This window comes from Phoenix dactylifera, chromosome 15, assembly GCF_009389715.1.
Source record: "Phoenix dactylifera cultivar Barhee BC4 chromosome 15, palm_55x_up_171113_PBpolish2nd_filt_p, whole genome shotgun sequence".
NCBI classification, from domain to species: Eukaryota; Viridiplantae; Streptophyta; class Magnoliopsida; order Arecales; family Arecaceae; genus Phoenix; species Phoenix dactylifera.
The window spans coordinates 3,750-28,536 of NC_052406.1; the positions used below are offsets into that span (position 1 = coordinate 3,750).

Sequence of the window (24,787 nt, forward strand, 5' to 3'; positions counted from 1 at the left end):
AAAAAAACAAAAGAGTGTCTATCATGTACTCTAATGAGAAGTAACTCGTCATGAGTATTTGCTATCCGTGCTACAGTTCTAAGATTTATAATTGCCTCTCATATTTTGATGGTCCAAACTCCAAACCAAACAGTCAACAATTATCCGTACTCACTCCTGGCAGTGCCCACCCACTGCGCGGGCTCACTTCATGGATGGGGTCCGGAGTGCAAGCGAAGGAGTAAATTAAAATATTGGCTCTTAGGAAGATACGGCTCTAACAAAATAATGATGGTTATCTATCTATTGTTGCAAAGCGGTTGCGGCCAGATGGAGCCAAGATAAAGAGAGTCACGGACTCGGAAACTGAAGGGCGTGCCGACGGTTTAAAATAACGGCCGAAATACCTCAACAGCTGTTACAAATTATAATACACATAACAGCTGTCATCGTTGTCATTTTTGCAGAAAAGCACATCAGCAATTAGTTCGCAGAAAAAAATCAAATTAATTTTTACAGATAATATATATTTTAAATTTCTTTTACAATGAATATATATATATATATATTTTATATTTCGTACAAATTTTTTTAGATTATTATCTATCTTATATTTACATCCAGTAATAAACTTAAAGTAAATAATTCAATATTTCTTGCAAAATTGATAATTAAGTGATTTTTTTTGCAAAATTTATATCATCCTGTCATAATAATCATAAGAAAATGATATAGTCATTATTTGACTTCTATTTATAAACAAAACTAATTAAATTTTTTGGGCCGTTACCTTTGTGCAAAAAAAACGGCCGTTACCTAGCCGAGACTAATGATATCAGAAGTACTTGTTTAACGCACCCCACCTGGAAATCATTGAAAAAAATAAAATAAAAAGCGCGCCCTCTGAGAAAGCCTGTCTGTTCTTTTACTGGAGAGAGAGAGAGGGCCAAACTCTCTGATTGATTAAGAGAGAGAGAGGGAGAGATTTCTTCTTCTCCCTGCCCCAAATCTTTCACAGAGATCTCTCTGCCCACCTCTCTTTCCTCGCATTCTTTTCTTCTTTTCTCTTTTATGTTGCTGCTAGATTAATAATTGGAGTTGGGAGAAAAGGGTTGGTGGTGGTGCTCGCTGGTGCTGGAATGGCGGCTCTGCATGGGGGTGGAGGTCGGATTCTGAGACGCTGAGTTGGATTTCTTCCCAAGCGGGTAAGTGGTTCCTTTGTCCTCATTTGATGGCTCTCTCTTTTTCAGATTTTCGTTTTCTTTTTGGATTTTTTTCGTTTATTTGTTTTGCTTCTTTTTGGCCCGCCCGGAATGTTCTAAATGTGGGAATAAATTTATTGACAGGTATAGGGTTCAAATCGAGCTTAACTTTTTGGTTATATTTTTGTTTTTTTTGTTTGTCATCTTGATTTGTCGACATTCCTCGAATTATTGTGGGGAAATAGCAGAAAGTGAGATCTTTCTCTAATTCTACAAAAATGTACATAAATTTCTTCTTCACAGATTTGTTTTTCTTTGATTTGGTTTTTTTCTTTTGCTTTGTTTTTTTCTAAGAATTGGTCTGCCCTTTTTCTTGAAAATGTACTTCGATTACCCACTTCTGAGATGTGGGTTTTGACTTTTTTAATTGCTCTAGCCTGTGGGCGTTCCAAAACAATAAAAAAAAAAACTGCTTTTTGTTTATTTTTACCCCTCTGGATATGCTTCGTTTGTAATATCTTCGGGTGATGACTGGTCGCCAGATACTTTTCATTATGAGTCAAGTTCAACAATTCTCAAATTGGCATTAGTTTGATTAATGTGTGTAATTGCAATCTCATGATGGGTTTATGGATGCATTTAAGACTGAGAAATATGATTGAAGTACCTTCAATTGGTCTAGCATGTTATTTTTCATATTTATTTTGGCACGTTTGATGTTGCCAGCTATTTCAATATCAGGCTTTCATGGATCTCACATTGGTGCTGTTTCTTATGTTTTTTTCTGCTGTTCTGTGGTGGATTTGTTTTGTTTTTAATGCTGTTTATCATCATCATGCTCATTCATCTAAATATTACTCTATGCATTCTAATGGGAAATATTCCCAAAATTTCTTGTTAAAATTATATGTTCACAGATAAAAGATGGTTTAGTTGAGAAATTGTGAGCTCGCTCACTTGTTCTTTTTGGAAATTAAGGATCTGATGCGATATCATATCTTCTTTCACTCCTAAATTTCTTGTCTGTCTTCCTCTGCTGTCCCTCAAAGTGATTTTGTTAGCTTAGTTGTGTATGCTGAAAGGGTGTTGCACATTGATTATTTTTGTTCTTCACTTCAAGGACCATGAAGTTCGGCTCAAAGAAGGGGTGGAAAACCCTTATGCCTCTTCGCCTGCATAGGAAATCTGCTACCCGTTTCTGTATGTTTCCCAAGGTCCGCTCTGCCAGCCAAACACCAGGAAATGCACCGGTTTATCTGAATGTGTATGATTTGACGCCCATGAATGGCTATGTTTATTGGGCAGGCCTTGGGATTTATCACACTGGCGTTGAAGGTATAATTGGCTTAACCTCTTATGTCGAAGATTTATGCGTAGTATAAATATATAAATAGCTTTCTCTTTGAGTGAGTTGTTTGGTGAAGATTTTCAAATGAGACAAAAGCTTTATGACTTTGTTCAACCATATTGTACATTACGTGCGTCTGCTTAAAATGTTTTGTCAGCCTACTGTATATAAACCTTGAATCTAAATTATGACAGATGCTTAGCAGCAATACTTTTATTCTGATTAAGTGTTTAAGCTTTTTAATTGATGCCATTAACTTTCTTCATGTAAGCTGACATAATTTTGTGCAGCCACAAGTTAGATTTATCAGACTCTTCTAACTTCTAAGACTATTTTTTTCCTTTGATCAGTAGGAAATCTATTCTTGGTTACAGGAAAGCCATGGTGAGCACAGAAAAAAAATATTAACTATGGAAAATGGGCAAAGAAAATTAGTGATTAGTTATTCAAACAAGTAAGTCATGGAAAATTATAAAATAAAGGTGTTTATAGGTGTATCATAATTGATAAGTCCATTAGATATAACAACCTAGTCCTTGACATAAAACTGCAGCTATGTTGTCACCTTGCAAAACGTGCCATTAGTACCAAGAAATTCTTAATGCTAGAAATCTGTTTATTAACCAGATGTATTTATATTATAATATTATCATGTGAAAATTTTTGTTTGCCATTACATGGTTATGCATGGCTGTGGACTTTGTTGAAATGTCATGTACATCAAAGGAACTTTGATCTATATTTCATGATTCAGGGATTATGGATGACACTTCTTAGTCATATTCATGAATTATGTTATGATACTTCAAGACTATTCGTTGAGACAAACATCAAACACTTTTTTTATTCATCACTTATGTATAGCAATGGATGAGAGAATAATATTGGACGCCCCATAAGAAATCTTTCAATCATCAACAGAAATTCATTCACTAAGCTAAGGAATATCATTGTATTTGGAGGAAGGGAAACAACCCATCAGCAAAAACACAGTGCTTGATGGATAATGACCTGTAGTTGATAACAAGGATTTGAAAGACTGTAGTTTGTATCTCAGATACAAAAAGATAAGTAACAATATGATCCAAGGTCTGTGGAACCGTTTTGAACCGTCCGGTTCGGGGTGTCTCGGGCCATACCAGCGGCGCACCGGGATGGTTTCGACATTAAAACCGAGACGCCGTTGTCGGAGGGGGAGGAGGAGAAGAAAAAAGAGGAAGAGAGAGAGTGGGGAAGGGAGGGAGAGGGAGGGGAAGGAAGAGAGGCCGGCTGACGGAGGCCGGGGAGGCTCCGTGCGGAGGAGGCGGAGGTTGGGGAGATGCAGAGGCGGGGGGACTTCAACTTAAAAAATGCAAAAATAAAAAAGGTCTCCTTCGGGCCTCTATTTCGAAAAAAACAGGGGACTAGAGGCGGAGCCCCGCCTCTGCATCTCCTCGGCTCCAGCCGGCCTCTCTCTTCCTTCCTCTTCCTCTCCCTCCCTTTCCCGTTCTCTCTCTTTTTCTTTCTCATTCTCCCTCTCCCTCGTCTCTTCTACTGTGTCGGTACGGGGCCGATCCGGTATGGCGTAGGCCCGTACCGATTTGTCCTGCCCGGTGCTTGGTATCAGTTCCGCCGACGTTGATATGATCCATTATCACCAAGCAATTATAAAAGTGGGAGCATGGTATGCTGAATTAGCCTGTAAAAATGGTTCCGGCCCTTTTCACGCAGCGTACTAGGGTGAACCGGACCGGTACCGCATTGTATCGGTGCCAATTGGACCGGTTCGCACCGGTACGCGCGTGGCAGCGCGCAAGCACGTGGGGAAGAAGAGGAAGAAAAGGAAAGAAAAAGAAGAAGAGAAAGATGAGAAGAAGGGAGGCTGGGCCTCGGGCCTACCCCCTCCCGAGCACCCCGACGAGGATCACCCCCCTCCCAAGAGCTCTGTTCGCTCTTCCTTGCTCGTGGAAGAAGGGGGAAGGAGAGGAGAAGAGAGGAGAGAGGAGAAGAAAGGAGAAGCTTCGAGAAGAAGAAGGAAGAAGAGAAGAAAAAGAAAAAGAAAAGAAAAAGGAAGGCGGCAGCGTGCGGAAAAACTCGCCCGCGCATGGCGAAACGTGTAGGGAAGCGCGCATGCGTGTGAGGCATCGTGCAGGGAAGCGCCCCCGAGTGCTGGGCAGCGCGCCCCGCGCTTTGGGCAGCACACCCCTCACTTTGGGCAGTGTGTGAGGGGAAACGTGCGGCGAAGCACTCCCGTGCATGCGGCCTCGCCCGTGGAAGCACGTGGAAGTACGTCCTGCACGGAATAGCTCCCTGCTGGCGCTGGGAACTGCACGGGCGCGCGCTTCTGTGGCAGACCGGATCGGTACCAGTTTGGTACACTCGAACCGGTACTGACTTAGTCCAGATCGCCACCGGTACGCCGATCGAAACTGGTTTGCCGTACCTTGAGTGGGAGCATGTGCTAGCAAGGCACACTGTTCTTATGTATGGTAATTTGTAAGAATCTTGTTGCTTGTCATTTTCTCGCAAAAGATGATAAGTTTGGAGAGGTCAATGCTAAATTTTAGTTAAGGTGTAGAGGAACAAAGAGCTTCCTTCTGGGGTCTTGACTTGAGAAGCTGCATAATCTTGTGTAGCTTATCTAGTATTAGTAAACCCAGCAAGTTCTGAAATTTTGTTAACTTACTTAACTCTCATTTTTTTTATCCTGAGCTGGTAGACCGATATCCCTTGCTGAAATCTCTTGAAGACCAGTCATAAACAAAACATGATTTATCTTGCACAATCCTGAATGGCTTGGGACACATTGACATGACTGAGAAAACTTACATTTACATTGGTTGGGGTTTCTTGCTGTATGAAGGACTGTAGAGTTAATCGATAAAAGTAAATCACTGTTTGTACAATACTGAAAATTATTTGTCTATATTATTTGGTTGGATAGGTAAGTCATTTTAACCTGGGTTAGGCTTCATTGAATGCTAACATTCTTAGGTCCATTTTGTATTCATAAATGGTTGTGAGCATGCTTCTGTCTCATCATAGATGATCCATATTTTTGCCTCAAGTTAGAATTTGAGTGTAAATTTGAACCACCCACAGAAATCATGTGGACATGTCAAGTATTATCAACTTGAGGGTTTGTGCTGGTATTTGGGGCCATCAATACATTTCAGCTCATATTGAGGGCATGGGTCCCATGAATAGGAAACAAATGTCCCTTGACTCCTAATGATGAATTTTGGTTCCTGTAAGGCTCATAATAGCCTACCAATTATCACACAGCCCTAAGAACTTGTGAGCCATATGAAGCCCATATATATAAATTAAAAGCTTTAAGGACTTTTTTTATTAAATTTTGTGTCAAATAAAGCCCAGAACAATGAATAGTAATGCTTGTAGGGCCTTCTCAGCCAACTATACTCCCCACAACCTACAATAGAGCTCAGAAACCTTTAGAAACCCTTGCACCTTATAGTCCCAATAATGTAACAACTCTGGCTCATTGCAAAACTTTGTGTCATGCCTCGAACCCGCCACCTGGGTTGGCCTCGTGATACGGCTGCCTACTCCCTAAGGTAGAGCCCTAGAGAATATGCCAGGCCTGTAAAACTTATTACATCCGCAATATCCATGAACAAAAATGATCTCGTTTCATAACAAGTAACAAACTTGTACAAAATTATCAGTTTCATTCATCCAATCGGAAACAAGGATGCTCTATCTATTTATCCCTTCTACAGATGATCTCAACCATAGCCAAGTACTACACAACCTACAACTTCGAAAAAAATTTCATATAAGAAAATGAGCTTTTCCAGCCCAGTTAGAATCGCAAATCGCTACACCATAAGTAATAGAAAAATAATCAAATGAACAATACCCGATAAAATATATACCATATCAATACTCGGAAAGCTCATACAAATAACATGCACAAAAGCCCTCATTATCATCTTATCAAAGAAGCATATATATACATACATACATACATACATACATATATATATATATATATATATATATATATATATATATATATATATATCAAATTTAACCAATTGTTCAAATAACAGTTTTTTGTGTCATGTCATCCATTTCTTATTAACTTGATTTTCAGATTTTATAGCAATATTTTTCGGGCTTTGGACTAACCAAGATCATGACCTAGTCCAAGACTGACAAAATTTTACGCATAAGCCCGTGGAGGCTATCCCACGCGTAAGCTCATGGAGGCTATCCCATGTATAAGCTCATGGACGCTATCCCACGCATAAGTCCATGGAGGCTATCCCACACATAAGCCCATGGAGGCTATCCCATGCGTAAGTCCATGGAGGCTATCTCACGAATAAGCCCGTCAGGGCCATGCATGTGTACCGGGAGGCCAACTCAGCTGCTGACTGGGTGGTCTCCTACGCGGCGCATCACTCGAATTTTTTTTTTTTTTGGGTGAACCAGGTAGATTTTCCTTCTTGCTTAGTTTGCTTCTGTCTTCTGATTTTCTTGGCTATACTCATATACGTTTGGTGTGAGGAGCCGGTGTACCAAAAAAAAAAAAAGTGACACGAGCTTGTTTATTTTTCATGCTTCATCCAAGTTATGAAAGTATTATATTTGTGCAAAATATAAACCATTTATTTTCATAATGTAGATTTTCAATGCATAACCTTAAAAATAAACTTTTCAAGAAAATACAACTAGTGTAGTTTCTCAACACAATTTTTAAGCACTAGCACATAATGCCTTGTTTTCAATGTAATGTATCCGTCAAACCTTCGAACACCATTTTCAACCTGCTGGTAGTGTAGAGGTAACTTACAAAATTAGTGGACCACTTATGTAGATCCTTCCGAACAAGGTGCAAAGTGTACACTCTATCATAACCCCAGAAACATGACACAATATTCATTTAGAGTCATGGGGCAACTCAAAAGCTTGAACTTAGGTCTAAAACCTAAATTTCCCCTACTAAAGAATGCATTAACCTTTCTTTCATGTCTAAACCATAATTCCTATATAATTTAGAAGCTTACTACAACCTAGGGATCAAATTCACAAGAGCAATCACCAAATGGCGGCCTAGGTGATGGAAAATGGTAGCCTAGGCTGAAATCTAAATCTTGCTAAAACTCCTATTAGACTAAAATGCTGAACTGGCCCATACTGGCTGGTTCAACCCATATCAAACCGGTCCGGTCTCTGACCGGGTCGGTTCGGGCACAAAAAACGGTTCCGATACAAGGGCGAACCGGACACTTGGTACTAGTTTAGCTATCTTTGCATTAGACACAAGGGAAACCCCTAAATATATTTGAATAGTAAAACAATTTCAATTATGATATTTCTGAAGTAATAACTGCAATAGATATGAAATTGAAACGTCTTGGATCTATCCCTAAAGAATTTCTAACATACTTATGCCCTATGCCACGTGCATACGAGATTTCTCTATTTAAGCATACGAAATCCTAAAAGTGCAGAGTTAGGTATTAAACATGGTCACCCGATGATTCAAGCCTTTTATCCTAAGCCCTTGCCTCCAATCCATAAGAACAAGAGAATAGAGATCAGATAAACAAGGCGAAAGGAAAGAGAGAGAGCATAGTGGAGAACTTACCTTAGAGAAGATGCAACAAAGGGGAAGAGATTAGTGAGAACAGAGCAGCATGAGAGGGGGAGAGAGTGAGAGAGAGAAAAAATGAGAGAGAGAGAGTGAGGTCATGTGTAGGAGTGAGAGAGGCAAGAGAGGGGTGGCATGCAGAAGGAAGTGAGAGGGTGAGAAAACATGATAGAAAGAGATGCTAGAGGAGATGGGAATGAGAAGAGAGAGGCGTGTGTCCTTGGGATTGGTGGAGTCCAAGGTTAAGGTCTTGGTGAGATACAGAGAGAGAGAAAGGTGCTAAAGGGATAGGGGTATAGAGTAAGAGGAAGAGAGAAGAGGGTGTGTAGTTATTACATGAGGAAGGAGAGGAGGAGGTGGCACCGAGGTTACATAGGGTGAGAAAGGCGAAGGGGCGCAGAGGTTACATGAGGGCCGCCGCCGGGGGTGGGTGGGTGGGTCTCGACTTCGGGTTGGACTTGGCACCTTTTTAAGTTTAGGGTATTGCAGTCATATGAGACATCTATTCAAAGTACCAAAACAAGATATTATAGAGGTTAGAAGATGGAAGCTTGAATGAATTACTATTTGCAACTAATTGGGGATTCTAGGTCTGTATAGCTTTCAGGAGCTCTACAGCCATTCTCTCCCATCAGTTGAAGTGCATGGGCCAGCCAACTAGCAAGGTGTGCCTTTTGCTGGGAGGACAAAGCGTAGGGCTTTCGTATGATCCAATAAGTTATTTAATTATTACGTTGTTTTCATAATTGATAGTTATTCTGTTGTTTTTACAATTGACCCAATATCATTGTATCTATAAAATTTTGGAGTCCTGTTTATGTAGAGGATAATTTTGAATTTGAAATATTATCAGGATTTCTTTTAAGATGGTCTTTGAAGCTGACTGAATTTTTTTTAGTAGTTGTGAGTTGACAAGGAGTTCTCTTTAAGTTGTCAAGTTCAATTTATTTTCTTTAATGTAAAGTTCTATGAGGAATTCTTGCAAGAGTTTGGTGTTAATTGGGATTTATATTGTACCAAGTGCTAAGGTTAGTTTTGGTAAACCTTTAGAGCATGGTGCTGAACCGGCCCGTACCGGCCGGTTCAGCATGTATCAGACAGGTCCGGTTCAAGCGTGAAAAACTGTTCGGGCCAAGAGAGGCCGGAACCGATCGGTACGGTCGCATACCGGTGCGAACCATTCGCACCGGTACGAATCTGGTACCGTATTGTACCGATGCAAATCCGACCGGTTCGCACTGGTACGCGCGTTGGAAAGTTTATTACCTTTTTTGTATAAAAAACGGATCACACAACTGAAATTATTATAAGCAAGTAAAAAAAGACAGAAGCTTTATGTTTTTAGAGTGGACTTCTTCCCAATTCTTATAGTAATTTTTCATTTATATGAAAGTTCATATTGGCAGATGATTCAGCCTTCAACAGATTGTAAAGTACGGACTGCATGTAAGTGCCTGTGTGACATTTCTGAATACATAGATTTAGACATATTTCTTTTTTCACTATATCAAAAGAGAAAATAGCAGCTGCAACAAAAGCAACATGAATACCCAAGGAAATAATCGCAAATGGGAAGTAACCATTATATAAAAGAATTCTAAAACTGAAAAAAAATAGCAGATAAACTCTGTCCTTGATTTCCAAACAAGGATGGCCTACTGCCCCACTAGTGAAGGGCAAGACAGATGCACAGCAAGCAAACATGTGATCCATTCCATCATATGCTTCAGATATGTTGAATACATCTAGGGTCTGTTTGTTTCAATGTCAGCAGGAATTAATAGATATAGGTTTCTTGGAAATAGTCCAAAATGCTTAGCCCTTGGATTCTTATTGTAATAGAAGTTGGTTTCAAGCAAACATGTGATTTTTAGCAGACGAAGCAAAAAATATATATGGGACAAATTAAATGCTAATCTCTTGGAATCTTGTCTTGATATTAAAATAAATCATGAATGCAGAAATGTTGTAAATTCTTTCAACATTTTACATACAAAAGATGGATGTATTTCATGACTTTGATCTTCTGTTATGATTGCACTTTAATACTAATTGGATTAAATAACGAAAATCATGATAATCTGAAAAAAGGTGGTTGCGTATATTACTTAAAATTCATTAATGTAATATATTCATATCTTAGAAATTTGTGCCTAACAATATGATTAACTTCATTTTTATCAGGCAATGAATATTCTACTTTTTTAATGCTTTATCTTCATGCTTGCAGTTCATGGTGTGGAATATGCATTTGGGGCACATGACTATCCAACAAGTGGGGTCTTTGAGGTTGAGCCTCGGCAATGTCCAGGCTTCAGGTTTAGAAAATCGATATTCATGGGTACAACCTGCTTAGACCCAATGCAGGTTAGAGAGTTTATGGAGCTTCATTCTGTAAACTACAATGGAAATACATATCATTTGATTGTGAAGAACTGCAACCATTTTTGCAAGGATATTTGTTATAAGCTGACTGGTAACAGAATTCCAAAATGGGTGAACAGACTTGCCAGGATAGGTATGATTCTATTTATTTACATCATGCACTATATAGTTTAGGATAATTATGAATATGTTCTGATAAATCATGAGCTACATTTAGTATTAGTAGTTCTACATGTCAGATATGCCTCTTGTCTATCTGGAATTATTGTTGGTTGCTTCATGACTATCTAGTGATGCCACTCTCTCGAAGAACAGAGCTACCTTATGGATATATTTGTACAGCCCTTATCAATGCATTTGTCTTGTACACTCAATTCCTGTTAATGGAATGTTGTTGCAGGGCTTATTGTTCATTGTTTAACCTACAGCTTGCTATGAGTGTTCACTGTTAATGGTGTTTTTCTTTCTTTTTTTTTCTGTAGGGGGTGGTGGGGTGCAACGATATTGGTCTCCCTCATCATTCGGTATTACTGAACTTTTAAAACACATACAAAGTCTTTTCTCAAGAACCTTACTAATATAACAGCCAACTGCCTGCCTTCCTTCAGGAGATCAAGCACTCATCCAAGTTCTTAATCTTCTCATATAAAAGATCTGTGGATGATTAGTCACCTTATCTTTTAATTCTTCTTCACTTGTTTGGCTGAGAAGGGAAGATTTTGATAAATGTTTATTGTCCAAGTTCATTAGAGAAGATACTGAGGTCCTTGTTTCAGTTTTGCCCAAACAGCTTCGCTGTTTTGTGGAGTCTTTGTTTAGGACTTATGACTTGCTTATCTACTTAGTACTAAGTAACTCATAAGAACCCCATGCAGCTGACTTACTAGATATAGTTGTTAATTTTTCATAAAACAAAATGGCTATCCATCTGTAAATCTGCTGTTCACCTTACCACAGCCAACCAACCTTCTAGGTGCAACAGTTATTGCATGTTTATACTGTTAAAATGGCTTCCAGAAATTACCAAAATATAAAGCTATTTTTTGTGCAGAATATATGTTTGGGCTGGATTTCAGTTCTTATCAGCTAGGCTAAAACTGAAGGTCTTTGAAGATCAGCTTGTGAATGATAGCATTATATATCTAACTTCTCTAGATAACACAAAACATTTTCAAGCTTTTGAGATCATATTTTGCTGGTACTTTGAAGATGGCAAATATTTTCATATGGTGGGAAGGGAGATCTGGTTTTTAAGTCTAAATGTCCAGCATTTTCAACCTTACATAAGTTGTAGCTGATATTGGTACATAGCTTCAAAGGCTCAACCTCATGGCCGAACCATTTAGTCTTGCTTGGAGGCTGGCTCTTCTAGTCAATTCGACAAGACTCAATCCTTCCGTGTCTTGTTTTCTTCTCAATGATATAGTCCGGTCGCCTTTTCTAACCTCGATCTATTTTGCTTTCGGGCCTTCGCGAACCACTTGTCCCACTTCTGCAATTGGACTCCATGGTTGGGCTACTCCTTTCCATCCTTGTTTACAACGACAATAGCAACTCTCTCACCTTCTCGATCTTGGTTGATCGATTGGTGGACCCAAGGGACGAGAGCTTGGCCTCTCATGAGGGGTATCGACTTCTCGTATTATCATCCTAAAATTATTGCAAGCGTTAGCAAGTTGCTTTGCTTGGGCAATAGTTGCAATGTCTATGTTTTCTTGTATTCTAGAAGCAGTGATTATAAATTTCTTTCTGTTATTTACAAATTGATACTTTCTCTGCTGCTTGTAGAATATAGCATCTCGATCTTAAGGGTATGGGTTCCCAAGGATGATATGGCAAATATCCAGAGGAACTACTTCACATGTTAGTATGTCAATGTATTTTTAGTTATTGCGAATTTGAAGGTACGCTGCTTAGCAATCTTCAACTCGATGCCTATTTGAATCCAACCAAGAGGATAGGGATATGGATAAGGCTTGGTCTGTAATTCTAGCTTCTGAACCAAACTTCCGGAGATGAGGTTCTTTTGGCTTTTAGGATCTACAGTCGCCTTGATTCTTTGCTTCACTTGAATCTTCAAGTGGAAGAGTACCTCTCAAGCCTCCAAGTCTGCCTCAGTTGCTATCTCGGTTTTCTCGCCATTAAGCTCAGTTTTGAATATGCTTGCTCAAACTTGAGCAACTTAACCTCAGTTATATTAAGGACTGCTTTCCCTTTTTTCTTAGGATCCTCATCCTTCGTTTTTTTCCTTGGCTGCAACTCAAGCGGAGCTTCCAACACTTCTTGGTGTGTCCAACAATCCTATAATGGTTGCAATAATTTTTCCAAGTTGTATTGACTCGCTTCTTGGTTTGCTCCCTTTCTTGACCTAATTTTCTGCAAATTTTCTTGAACTTCTCGCCTTTCTTGCCTTTCCTAGGCTGATTCTTCTCGATCCCCATGGTCTTTATGCTAGCTTCATTGATGTCTTCAACTTTGAAGAGTTTTAGCTCCTTTCGGATACTCTCGTGGAGACCTTCAACATACTTCATGAGGACCATATGATCATTGATGGAGATTCAAGTAAGATGGCTTGCTTGGAAATTGATGGCGTTGCCCTAGATAGGTTGACCATATTTTTGTCATAGGTTCTGCTACTTGATCACTAATCCTTCTTGTGGCTAATTGGGTAGAATTATTTCTTGATTAGGCCCTTGAATTTGCTCCACATCAAATTAGAGATGTTTTTGTTATATAAATTTCATAAGGTAAGAACATGGATGGAAAGATTGACACCGGTGAAAGTTACCTTTTGGACACTTCCATATTCATAAATGTGAAGTGGGTCCCAATTATCTATCCTCTCTGCATTGACATTCCCATCGTATATAAGAATCTAGACTCGAGCTTCAACTTTGAAAAGCTAAAGAGGGGGATTCTGAGAGCCAATAGGTTGCTCTCCTCCTTATCAGATGGTCGATCCTTGTCTCTAGATGCGAAAGATAGTTTTGCTGCAGGAGTTTTTAGTGTTTGTGTTGAAGTTATCATCAATTGAGATATGATCTCGATAAGTTGGGCAATCTTCTTCAATTATATGAGACATTCCTTCATCTTGTCATCTATCGGGGTAGAACTAGCAATCAAATTTGTTTGTCCTTCGATGTATTTCAAGTACTGATAGCTCTTCTCCTGTTTACTTATATTGCTCGCATGTATGGACTATAAATTATGGCCCTCCACAGATGTAGAGGACCGAGTTCTAATACCAACTTGGTCCAATTAGAGAGAAGGAAGAATGTCCTTAACTAGAACCACTCAAAAAGATTTAGAAAAAGGTAGAACGATGGAGAAAGTAGGGTCTAGGTTCTTTTTTTATTTATTGATGAATCAAAATTAAGGTACATATAGTGTCCGCCGAGCCGACCAAACTGGTGTACCGGTGGGCTCTGGTATCGATTCGGTACCGGTTGGAACCGGTGCCGAACTGGAACCCAAAAAAAAAAATGGCGACGCGCGTGCATGCCCACATTTTAGCCATTGTGGCATTAAATGCCCCACACGGCCTCGCGTGGGTTCGCGCTCACGTGCGGTGCCGCATGGGCTCGCTGCTTTGTGCGAGTCCCCGCACGCGGGTGAGCAATTCCTGTGCGTGGAATCGCGTGGGATCGAGATTCGGAATCGCGCGCGGGCCAGTGATTCCCCACTCGCAAGCACGCGGGCGTGCAGCCCTGCGTGCAGAAAGATTTTTTTTTTTTTTTTATTCCTTCCCTTCTTCCTCTTCTTTCTTCCCCTCTCTCCTCCTCTCTTTTTCTCTATTTCCCCCTTCTCCTGCGAGCAAGGAAGGAATCGTTGGGAGGGCCGCGTGCGCGTCGGGGTGCTCGGGAGGGGGTCGGCCTGAGGTACGTCGAACCACCTTCTTCTCTTCTTCTCCTCTTCCTCTTCTTTCTTCCTCTTTCTTCCTCTTCTCCTCTCTCTTCTTTCTTCTTCTCCGCTCGGTTCCGGCCCTGAACCATTTTATGTAGCTGTACCGTACCGGTGCGGGTCGGTACCGGTACGGTATATGCTGAACCGATCGGTACGGACCGGTTCAGCAGACCTTGGGTACATAGCTTCTATCTTTGTTAGTGAAGTCTGCCCTTGCACTATTTAAATCAAATTCCTCTTCTAATTCGAACAGAACTATGTTTCCTAAAATAGATATGACTAGTGGACTACGAGAAAGCTAAAATCCTACAAGAAGTAGATCTTGACTTCTACATCAACTCTGCTTTTAGTCGCTCTACCTTATTCTTCCTGGCTTAGAAGATACATATGATCAAAATCTTTTCTGAAAAGAATTTTTGATTTGATAGGCCCATTTTGGGGCCTAAACGATATAACTTGGGCTTGATTGCTAGCTACATTGTACGCTTTACATGGTGGCGCCACGCCATTAAGCTCGAAATGTTACGCAATTTGAAAAAAAAAAGATCATTTCAATTGAGTGTCATGTAACCAAGTTATAGCTTCCGAAAGTTTAGCTCGCAATTCAGTTTTCCAATGTAGTGGATCTATCCAGTACTATTCGGTAGTGGCCAAAGTGGACCATATTGAGTTTGGTGATCCTCCTAAATCACAGAGGCTGATAAGAAAATTTATCTATTTTATCGTTATTCATCCCAATTTTACCATTGATATGAATATAGTGATCTGTTCTAAAATGCTTCTAGGAACCTCCATGGAAGTTGTGTTATGAGGTTCGTCAAAAGTAGTCTAGGCATCTGTTTCATGTTGAAGAGAAATTGTCACCATAAAATTGTGAGATGTTTTGATGCAAGCTAGGTTAGTTCGCCCACAAATAGACATATACGGAACCCTTGTCACTTCTAGAAATATCAAACAAGATCACATACTGAAGTAGAATAGAGGACTATGTGCAAGCTGAAGTGGCTGAGACATTCATACATTACTAGGGCTTTTATAGGGAGGAAAGAATAAAAATGTTTTCGATTATCAAGTAGCAATTATTATATCAAGTAATTCTTTGATAATTGGATGGACATGGAAGTTGATTGTCATTTAATTCACAATGTTATATTACATAAGAAGAGTATATCAACTCAACTCAACTAAGTCTTAATCCTAAACTAATTAGGGTTGACTATGTCAGTCCATCCATTCCGTTCAGTTTAAGGCCATAATTTCTGAAATATATTGAGATATCATGTCCTTTCTTACTACTTTACCGCATATAATTTTCAGTCTTCCTTTACCCCTCTTCATTCCTTCGACATTTATTAAATCACTTCTTCATACTGATGCATCGATTCCTCAGCCTACATTCTATATGCCTAGACTATATAAGTCGTCATTCTCTCGATTAGTCTTAAACTTGTGCTTTCTTATTTTTTAATATTTTCATTTCCTTCAACTTACTAGGTATCTATGATTACATAATATCCTAGGTGCACTTTTTCATTTGATCCATCTAGTTTTAATCCTATAGATAACATCGACTTCCATTTTCTTTTTGTATGAATGATCGATTCTAAATATAAAAAACAATCACTCTTAGAAATTTCATAGTCCTCATTTTTCACTCTACCTTCATATCTATTTTTGCACTTGCTAAAACTTCATTCATGTATACCATCTTAGTTGTATTTAACCTAAAATTTTGGATTCTAATGCATTTCTTTATAATTCTAAGTTACAATTAACCTTGACTTTAATTTCATTCTCTAAGACTTTATCATCTATAAATAGCATGCACTAAGGAATACCGTTTTGAATACGCTTAGCAAGCTCATCTATAACTAGCACAAAAAGGTAAGGATTTAGAGCAAATCCTTGATGCAATCTATTGTGATTGGAAATTCATTAGTATTATGATCAATAGTTCTCACACTAATAGTGACACAGGACTGAGGGGGAAGGAGAGGGAAAAAGAGGAAGATGAAGAGGAGGGAAGGTAACAAAAGGAGGAGAAGAAGAGAGGGAGAGGAGGAATTAGAGAGAGAGAGAGAGGCAACTCAATATTCTCAAATCTCAATAATGCAGAACTAGGGTTCTTAATTACATATCAGTGGGTATTTATGGACCTAAAATCCTAATAAGAGGCCGAATAGAAATCATAATATATATAGAAATAAAAAGTACTGAATTCCTCACAAAACTCTAATCCTAATAAAAATAGAATTCCTAATAAAAATAAAGTTTTCTAATTTCTATATTTGCACCTAACAGTAGTGCACTTAGATCTCTTATCAAACGATTTTTTTGTCATACTCCCTCGGTGGGAAAGAACTCGACTTTGGCGAATTTGACTGCAAGTACTACTTGAAAGGCTCTAAATCTAAGGCGCGAAATTCATCCTCTGTAATTCAAGAAGCATCAAATGAAGGACATCTTTCCATTGAACAAGCTAACAATAGAAGCCACCATCAGAAGAAGTAACAATCTCATCATCCAAGGCCGCTTTAGTCTCATCTCTTTGTTGAGGAAAATATGACATCTTAGGAATTGGAGTAGTACCTGTAGGTTCACTAGATGACAGGAAGCTCAAAGGCGCTTCTATAAGGTAATAAATCCTCTACAATGAAAATAGGACTAATATTCATATGATCAGCAAATCAAGCAGATATGCATTATTTCCAAGTTTTCTAATAATGGGGAATGGATCAATCGCTCAAGCATATAGTTTCTTGAAGGAATTTTTATGCAATCGTTATGGACGAATGCAAACTGTGACATTACCCCCGCCTTAAACTCCTTAGCCTTATGATGTACATCAGTAGCAAGTTTATAATCTGCATTACTCATTGCAATTTTGACCTAATCTTTGTATACAAATCATGCATGTGTTGGGCAAATGTCTTGCAAGTTTAGAAACATGGTATTGGGTGGCAAAGGACATGATCAACAGGACTACAGGGTTGATATCCATGGACACTCAAATAGGCTCTTACCCATAGACCTATGAACAGAGTTATTATAAGCGAACTCAACAGTAGGCAAAACACACCTCACAACATCATAATAGTGGTCAATTACCTCTAAATTATCCTTAAACTCTTTCTTATCTCTAAAATATTCTACAGGATCCACTACTTTGTCCTTAATCTTTTGCGAATCCTTAGACTCTTGCTCAAAGGTTAAAGCTCGCTGAGAACAATGTGCAATTATGTGACCCCTATATGACAGTGATGACACTGCACCGAAGTATCACTAAAATGAGGATCATGGTCTGTTGAACCGGCCCATACCGTCCGATTCAGCATGTATCGTACCGGTACCGACCCCCACCGGTACAGTACAGCCACATAAAACGGTTCAGGGCCGGAACCGAGCAGGGAAGAAGAAAGAAGAGAAAGAGGGGAAGAGGAAGAAATAAGAAGACGAAGAAGAGAAAGAGGAGAAGAAGAAGACGGTTCGATGTACCTCGGGCCGACCCCCTCCCGAGCACCCCGACGCGCGCGCGGCCCTCCCAACGGTTCCTTCCTTGCTTGCGGGAGAAGGGGGGAAAGAGAGAAGAGAGGAGAGAGGGGAAGAAAGAAGAGGAAAGGGTTCGGAAAGGAGGAATATGGGAAGGAAATAAAAAAGAAAAGAAAAAAATATTTCCGCGCGCGCGGCCGCACGCCCGCGAGCAGGGAATCGCTCGTCCCGCGCGCGATTCCACGCGCAGGAATCTCGATCCCGTGCGGTTCCCCCGCGCTCGCACGGTTTCCCCGCGCCCGTGCAAGGGGACTCGTGCGGGGTAGCGAGCCCACGCGGCACCCTTTTTTTTGGTTCCGATTCGGCACCGGTTCCAACCAATACTGAACTGGTACCGAACCGGTACCGGAGCCCACCGGTCAGCTCGGCGGATACTGATGAGGATCAATGACAGAACCATTAGGATGAGTAATAGACCGAGGTTTTCAATTCCTAGCAGTACTATCTGTATAAGCTGTTTGGGAGACAGGTCTAGACTAGGTAGCAGTTCTCAACTGGAAAATAGGATTAGACTAATGAGAGTCATTCACCTGAGAAGAGAACCTACAGTAAGGAGTCTTAAAATATCTCTCTATTGCGACAGCTTTTTGAAATGCCTACTCCGAAGAACCATGTGCATACAACTCTACTTCTCTTTTTATATCTCCCCTAAGCCCTAATTGTATGGAATGGATCTTCCTATATCTTAGTCCTAAGCATAAGCTCATCAATCTCTTCACATACTTGGACACAGTTGAGGTTTGCGTGTGGTTCAAAAATTGATCAAACAACTGATTCCTATAGTAAGAAGGTAGGTACTTCTCCATTAACTTTTGTCACATGACTGCCCATTGGGTGATAAGCGGTTCACCTAGATGTTGAAGATTTTGCTGGACACCTTGCCAATATTTCCTTGTAGTTCCTGCTAACTTTATCATAGCAAAATGAACTCACTCTATCAGTCATATCATACCAATTAAAGTAATTCTCAAGCTCATTCAACCAATCTAAGATGATGTCAGGGTCTAATTTACCATCATAAGATTACACATCTACCTTAACCAACCTGACATTAGTGTCATCTTGATCATATCTATGAGGTGGAGGAGAATGCCTGTTGATCCTATAAGGATATCTATCATGCTGATCAACTAGCCTATGACGAACTTCACTTGGATGACCATGAGTTGGTTGCCTATGATCTTGTCTTAGCTGATGCCTAGGAATCTGTTGTTCCTCTATAAACTCATCCTCATGTACACCCTAGACTCCATATTGTAACAAGGATCCCTAGGTAAAACTCGAGCATGTCTTGGAGCATATATGGCTTGAGCTGCCTGTTGACTCAATTGCTCATATTGTTGACTTATAAATGCTTGAGGGTCAAATGGTGGTGTAGAAGAGGAGGGAACGGGATTTGTAGTAGTTTGGTAGATTGTGGATAGGTGGTCATTCTGTTTGTTCCTGGTCATAGTTCGATGCACTCAAGTATATAGGGCAATGAAAGTATACAAAGACTAAAAATTCTAATAAGTAATTAGGATTCCTAAACTACTACAATGCACACACGTAAATCTAATAAGCCTAATACAGATGATATGCCAAAGTTCAGAACTAGGATGGATGCAACAAGAAGAAAGGCTAGATGCAAGAATATAGTTTTTTTTTATGGAAGAAAGGGATAAAATCAAACATGGATTACGACAATTTACTAGTTATCTAATTATATAAATATCAATCAAGCTTTCAAGGGGAAAGATGTTACGTCGCTAAGAGTACTTTAAACCACTACTTCACCTTCTGGTGAAGAAGACTTATTGTAGAGTCAGGATTCCAATTCCTAATGAGAAGGTGAAGAGTTGACAATCCTGGGACTTTAGCAAAAACATACATCAAAAACGGAATCAACATGTCGAAATTAGCCAGGACAGGTTCTTGATGCTAGTGTGGCAGGTGATGTGGCGAAACCGCTGATGTGACGCTGATGCGGCTGATGACATCAATAGGCTACATGGCTATGATGATGTATCAAGTTTGGTTGATTGGGTGCTGACGTATATTGTTGATTGGTTGATGATGTGGTAGAAGCGATGATGCGGCAAAAGTGATGTGGCAAAAATAAATCGAGTTGGTGGGTCGGATGTAAATCATACTTGGATCCGCCTGGAGCTATTAAATAGGTCGGATCTTGATTTAGATCCAGATCCGCATGGGCTTTCTTCCTCGCGAGGGCTTCAAGCCTGCAACCCTAATCGTGGGGCGGCACTGGAATCTGACCTTCCGACGAGGGAGGTCGAGAGGCGAGAAAATGGGTGAAGGCCGATGGCGACTTGGCCGTGGCGGTGGTGGAATCTGACCTTCCACGAGGGAGGTCGAGAGGTGAGAAAACGGGCGAAGGCCGATGGCGACTCAGCCACGGCGGTGCGATGGAGTCGAGGAGGTGGGTGGATCGCGTTGGAGATGCCATGAACGAGGTTGACTTGTGGCAGGAAGCCTCCTTACAAATGATCTCATCCGCTGAAGCGACGGAGAAGGAGATCCAATGCCAAGGCAAAGGAGTTGGAGGCAGCAATAGCCAGTGCAGGTGGATGATGGCAGACTTGAGAAATATGGAGGAGCAAAGGGGTGGGTTCCGAAAATCCGGGAATGGGGGAGCCAATGATGAGAACTTCCGCCGAAGGGCGGAGTCAAGCCTGGGGAATAGGAGCGGCTGAAGGATGGAGATTGGTGCTTTGGATGGGTGCGGTGGTTGCAAATGGATGAACAAGGATTTGGGCAATTTCTTTTTTTCTTTTCTTGGTGATGGTGTGGTGAACAAGCACGAATCTTGAGGTGATGCTGATGGAGCAGCAATGATGCTATGACAACGTTGGTGGATCGAGGGTATAATACCAAACTAACGCAAGACAGGAAAAAGAAGAGGGAAGGAAATAGTGGAAGAAGGAGAAGAAGAGAGGGGAAGGAGAGGAAGAATCAGAGGAAGAGGCAACTCAATATTTTCAAATCTCAATAATGCAGAACTTGGATTCTCAATTACACATCAGTGGGTAATTATAGATCCAAAATATTAACAAAAGTCTGAATAGAAATCCTAATAAGTATAGAAATAAAAAATATTGAAGTCCTTACAAAACTCTAGTCCTAATAAAAATAGAATTCCTCATAAAAATAAAATTCTCTAATTTCGATATTAGCACCTAACAGTAGTGTGCTTAGATCTCTTATCGGATGTCCTCCGTCAAATAGCTGTTCTATTATACGTCTTTAATCATATTAATATATCTAACAAAATCTTCTTTCTTTTTCTAACACCCACCATATGCAAAATTTGAAAATAAATCAAAAAATTATCTTTGCCAAGGTACCTGATTGATTGGTTTGCATATCAGTGTTACCAAGCTAGTCATGGATACATTCCTGCTCTATTCTTGGAAGCAGCATTGAAGGCTTACTATTTTGATCATGTGTTATTGATTTAGATTAATACATGCACAAACACTGAACTTTACCCTTATATAGACTGTGATCCATTCTTTGTATAAAGTAACATTTGCTAAAGCTTGGCTGCATCTACTAAGGATATTCTTTCAATAACTACTAAGGTATTTTGTAATTAGATATAAAGAGGAGAATTTGCCCAATGAATCCAGCTGACATCTGCAAATTTTCCTCCTCTCTTCTCCTGTATCCTTCACTGAAATCTTTTAATCATAATACCCTTTCGGCTTCCTCTGATAGGTTAAGGACAAATATCTATGGTCTTCAAGACTCTATTCACAGGTTAAACATTGGAACATGCATTTGGATCTAGCTTTGTTTGTGGCCTAAAGATTCTGGATCTGAAAATCTCTCAAAAGTTGGATTCTTTCTGACATCATCCACTGCATAAGAATCTTCTTGTATGACTTGCAAAATGAAGTATCTGGGAAAGCATTCTCAGCAACTTCAAGTCATTGATCAAGATATGATTTCTTGGATATCCTTAAAATTCAGACACGTTATGTAGATATTTGACATATTTCCTTGGTCATTTTTGGAGAACTTACAACGTGTTGCTTTAATTGTTTAATCAAGGAAGAATACCTATTGCACTGGTAGTGTGTGAGCTGGACAGACCAATCAATGTAACACATCTTGTTCTAGATATAATCATAATCCAAAGATTAGATATGGGTCAACAGGCTTCTTAGAGATGATTGAAATGATGGAGATAGGATGTGTGCTTAATCTTATGCAATCTCTTTGTCAAGTCTCCAGAATTTGCCAAAAATTTCCACCTGGATTTGTGGGTTTCATAATGCCCTTTGGTTCTAAATAGACTTTCAGTTATCATATTGGATAAGGAGCTTTGCTATAGCTTCAAAGACGTGGTGATTACACATTACCCTAGTCATCTTTTCACTTTGTCTAAGTAGCTTTTCTCAATAACAGGATTCATGGTTGTAAAGCATATGAATAACAATTGGCTGCATCTTGCTCAGACTAATCTAGGAACTTTAATCATGTAATTTCTGCCTATAAGTTGATAAATAATCAAAGTGTGCAACCACAGCTTTTCTTGCATAGTCTTAGTTTTCTACTGCTTGTGATGCGTGACCACTAAGGAGCATATCAATCATGTCTCCACAATGTTTTTATTAGCATTTCTATTGATCTTGGTCCCTTTCATTCATTTATAAAGTTCCTTAACATATCAATATAGTTATGATTTTTTTTTCTGCAGGAGCCCTCTGCAACTGCTTATTGCCTGAGACCCTTAAGATTTCTGCTGTTCATCATGATCCAGATTCCCAAGCTGAGGATGGCGAGAAAAGGAGGTTGAGAAGTGCCTTCAGTTGCCTATCTTCAATCTCTATGCGTCAGAGGCAGTTGTCAGCATCCTCTCTTTTCTTGCCCTCTCCCCTAAAAGGGTGCCTTCCACCATGGGAGTTAAAAAGGTCTGGTGCCATCCTGTTGAAGGAGAGGTAACAGATGTTATGTGTTGTTGATTACATTCCAAAAGAACCAGCTGATTTATCAGAGATCTTTTTCCACCAGGAAAGCATTTGATCAGTTTTTGAGCTCTGGTATGAAATGATGGCAATGTAAAACAAGATACAAGCTTTTCAGGAAAAATTGCCACAGGGAAAAGCATGGCAAAATGTTGTTTGATGCTAAGTGAAGGGAAAGTGTATAAGTCTTTGTATGGTTTTGTTTAGGCTGGCATACTAAGTGGTGACTGTCTTATGTGGCTCTGTATCTGTCTGATGATTTTAAACTCTAGCAATGCTGTCATTTTGTCATGGCAGTGATGGTATCCCATGTCGAAATGACTGCTGTTCTCATTTCCTTGAAATACTAATGCTTGATGAGCTTTCTTGTGTTGTACTTCTGTAGCTCTGTGTTCTATTTATCTATTTGGCTCTTTGAGAACCTCTATGTAGGTGCATATCAGGGATAGGATCCAACTGTATGGTAAGAACTACCGTTCACAACTTTTTTTTGGGATTCTGTTGTTTGATGACTTTGTAATCACAATCCATGCATCCTTGCTGACAGTGAACACATTCATGTCATGATTAAGGTTTGTCGTATCGGTCAGTACTATAACGTACTAGAGGTATGATACCCATGCGAGTACCAAATCAGTATATAGTTTTGAACTAAATTGATGTTTGATATATCTCGTTGTTTTGTATTGTACTGTATACTGATATGGTAATAGGATGGTATTGTTACGGGATCTCCGGTATCAGGACGGTAAACTTTGCTCGAGATTTTAACTTGGTTTTATCTCTAGGGAGTAAGTTAAAGATTTCTCGTTTGAGCTTATTATATTGGGCAGAGCTCGATCAGGGTGAGCCACATGAGAGGTGGTATGAATGGGCAGAGAGTTTTCCCTAGAAGCAGAAAGAGGCATGGGTCTCAATCCTTCCAGAAGAATAGTTTAAAAATAAAACAAGGCAGTTGCACTTGGTTGTGGAGTTAGTGTACTCCCAAGCATTGCCATATATTGTTAGTGGTTCCTTTTTTAGGTGGCCTTTCAGGTGCTGCATGCCAAATTGTGTTTATGCATTGTGCATGCACTTGACTTGTGAGAGAGAAAATGGGGGCAAACAAAGCACAGTGATGTGAGCTGTCTTGCCCAAAGAGGGGGTTGGATATGGTGAATTTAGTAGTCCCTGATGCCTTCTGAAGGGGTTTTGAATAAGAGTGGGCTTTAAAATCCCTTGTTCCTTCAAAGGGAAGAAAGGAAGCGAGCCTACACTGTCCACAATACGGGGCAAATCTTGGGGCCCCTCATTCGTAAGTCTGCACTTGAGGAAAAAGGAACGGGGGAAGTGGTATTTTGTGGGGTAGGAGAACAGGAAAGAAAAACACTTGGGAGGATGGCCAGGAAAAAAACAAAAGAGAGTTATGATGACACATGTCACATCCTTCATGGACACCGTGACTTGTGGGTTGTTATTTGCTGGAAGAAAAGGACATCCATCAGCAAACTTTTGATTTTACCTTTGTCTCTTTCAATCTCTTCCCTTGGAAATTCATGGCATTTCATAGTGATTTGAAGCAACTTCTTGGTCTCTCAACAGGTCAAATCAGGGCATCATCAAACTAAGATTGAAAGAAGGAGATGGATATATTAAAACTTAAAGATACCCATGTTAGCAACATGGTAAATGGCTAATTGGGATACTGCAGTTTGGACTGAAAGTTAGAGCATTGCCGGGAGAATATGGTTTAAAAGAACTTTGTTAATATGAGCTGCCAGCTTGACTTTAAAAAAAAGAAAGAATAACTACAAAAATGTAGAACGCAGTGCTTTCTTTTTTTTAATTTCTCATTGGAAGCAAAACGTTT

The 24,787-nt window shown here is 39.8% G+C and overlaps 1 protein-coding gene across 3 annotated transcripts; it reads left to right on the forward strand.

Annotated features, from left to right (window-relative positions):
* Positions 1 to 869: 869 nt before the first annotated feature.
* On the forward strand, positions 870 to 23,318 carry LOC120113221 (deSI-like protein At4g17486). Of its 3 annotated transcripts, XM_039134005.1 has the most exons (6): positions 870 to 1,184; positions 2,302 to 2,516; positions 10,362 to 10,649; positions 10,999 to 11,040; positions 22,671 to 22,911; positions 22,985 to 23,318. In XM_039134005.1, the coding sequence occupies exons 2-6, from the start codon at positions 2,306 to 2,308 to the stop codon at positions 23,022 to 23,024; spliced, it is 822 nt and encodes a 273-aa protein (XP_038989933.1). In that variant the 5' UTR covers positions 870 to 1,184; positions 2,302 to 2,305; the 3' UTR covers positions 23,025 to 23,318. The 3 variants fall into 3 exon arrangements, with proteins under 3 accessions (XP_038989933.1, XP_038989934.1, XP_038989935.1); XM_039134006.1 differs by lacking the exon at positions 10,999 to 11,040 and having other exon boundaries at positions 879 to 1,184; XM_039134007.1 differs by lacking the exon at positions 10,999 to 11,040 and having other exon boundaries at positions 883 to 1,184; positions 22,671 to 23,150.
* Positions 23,319 to 24,787: the final 1,469 nt, after the last annotated feature.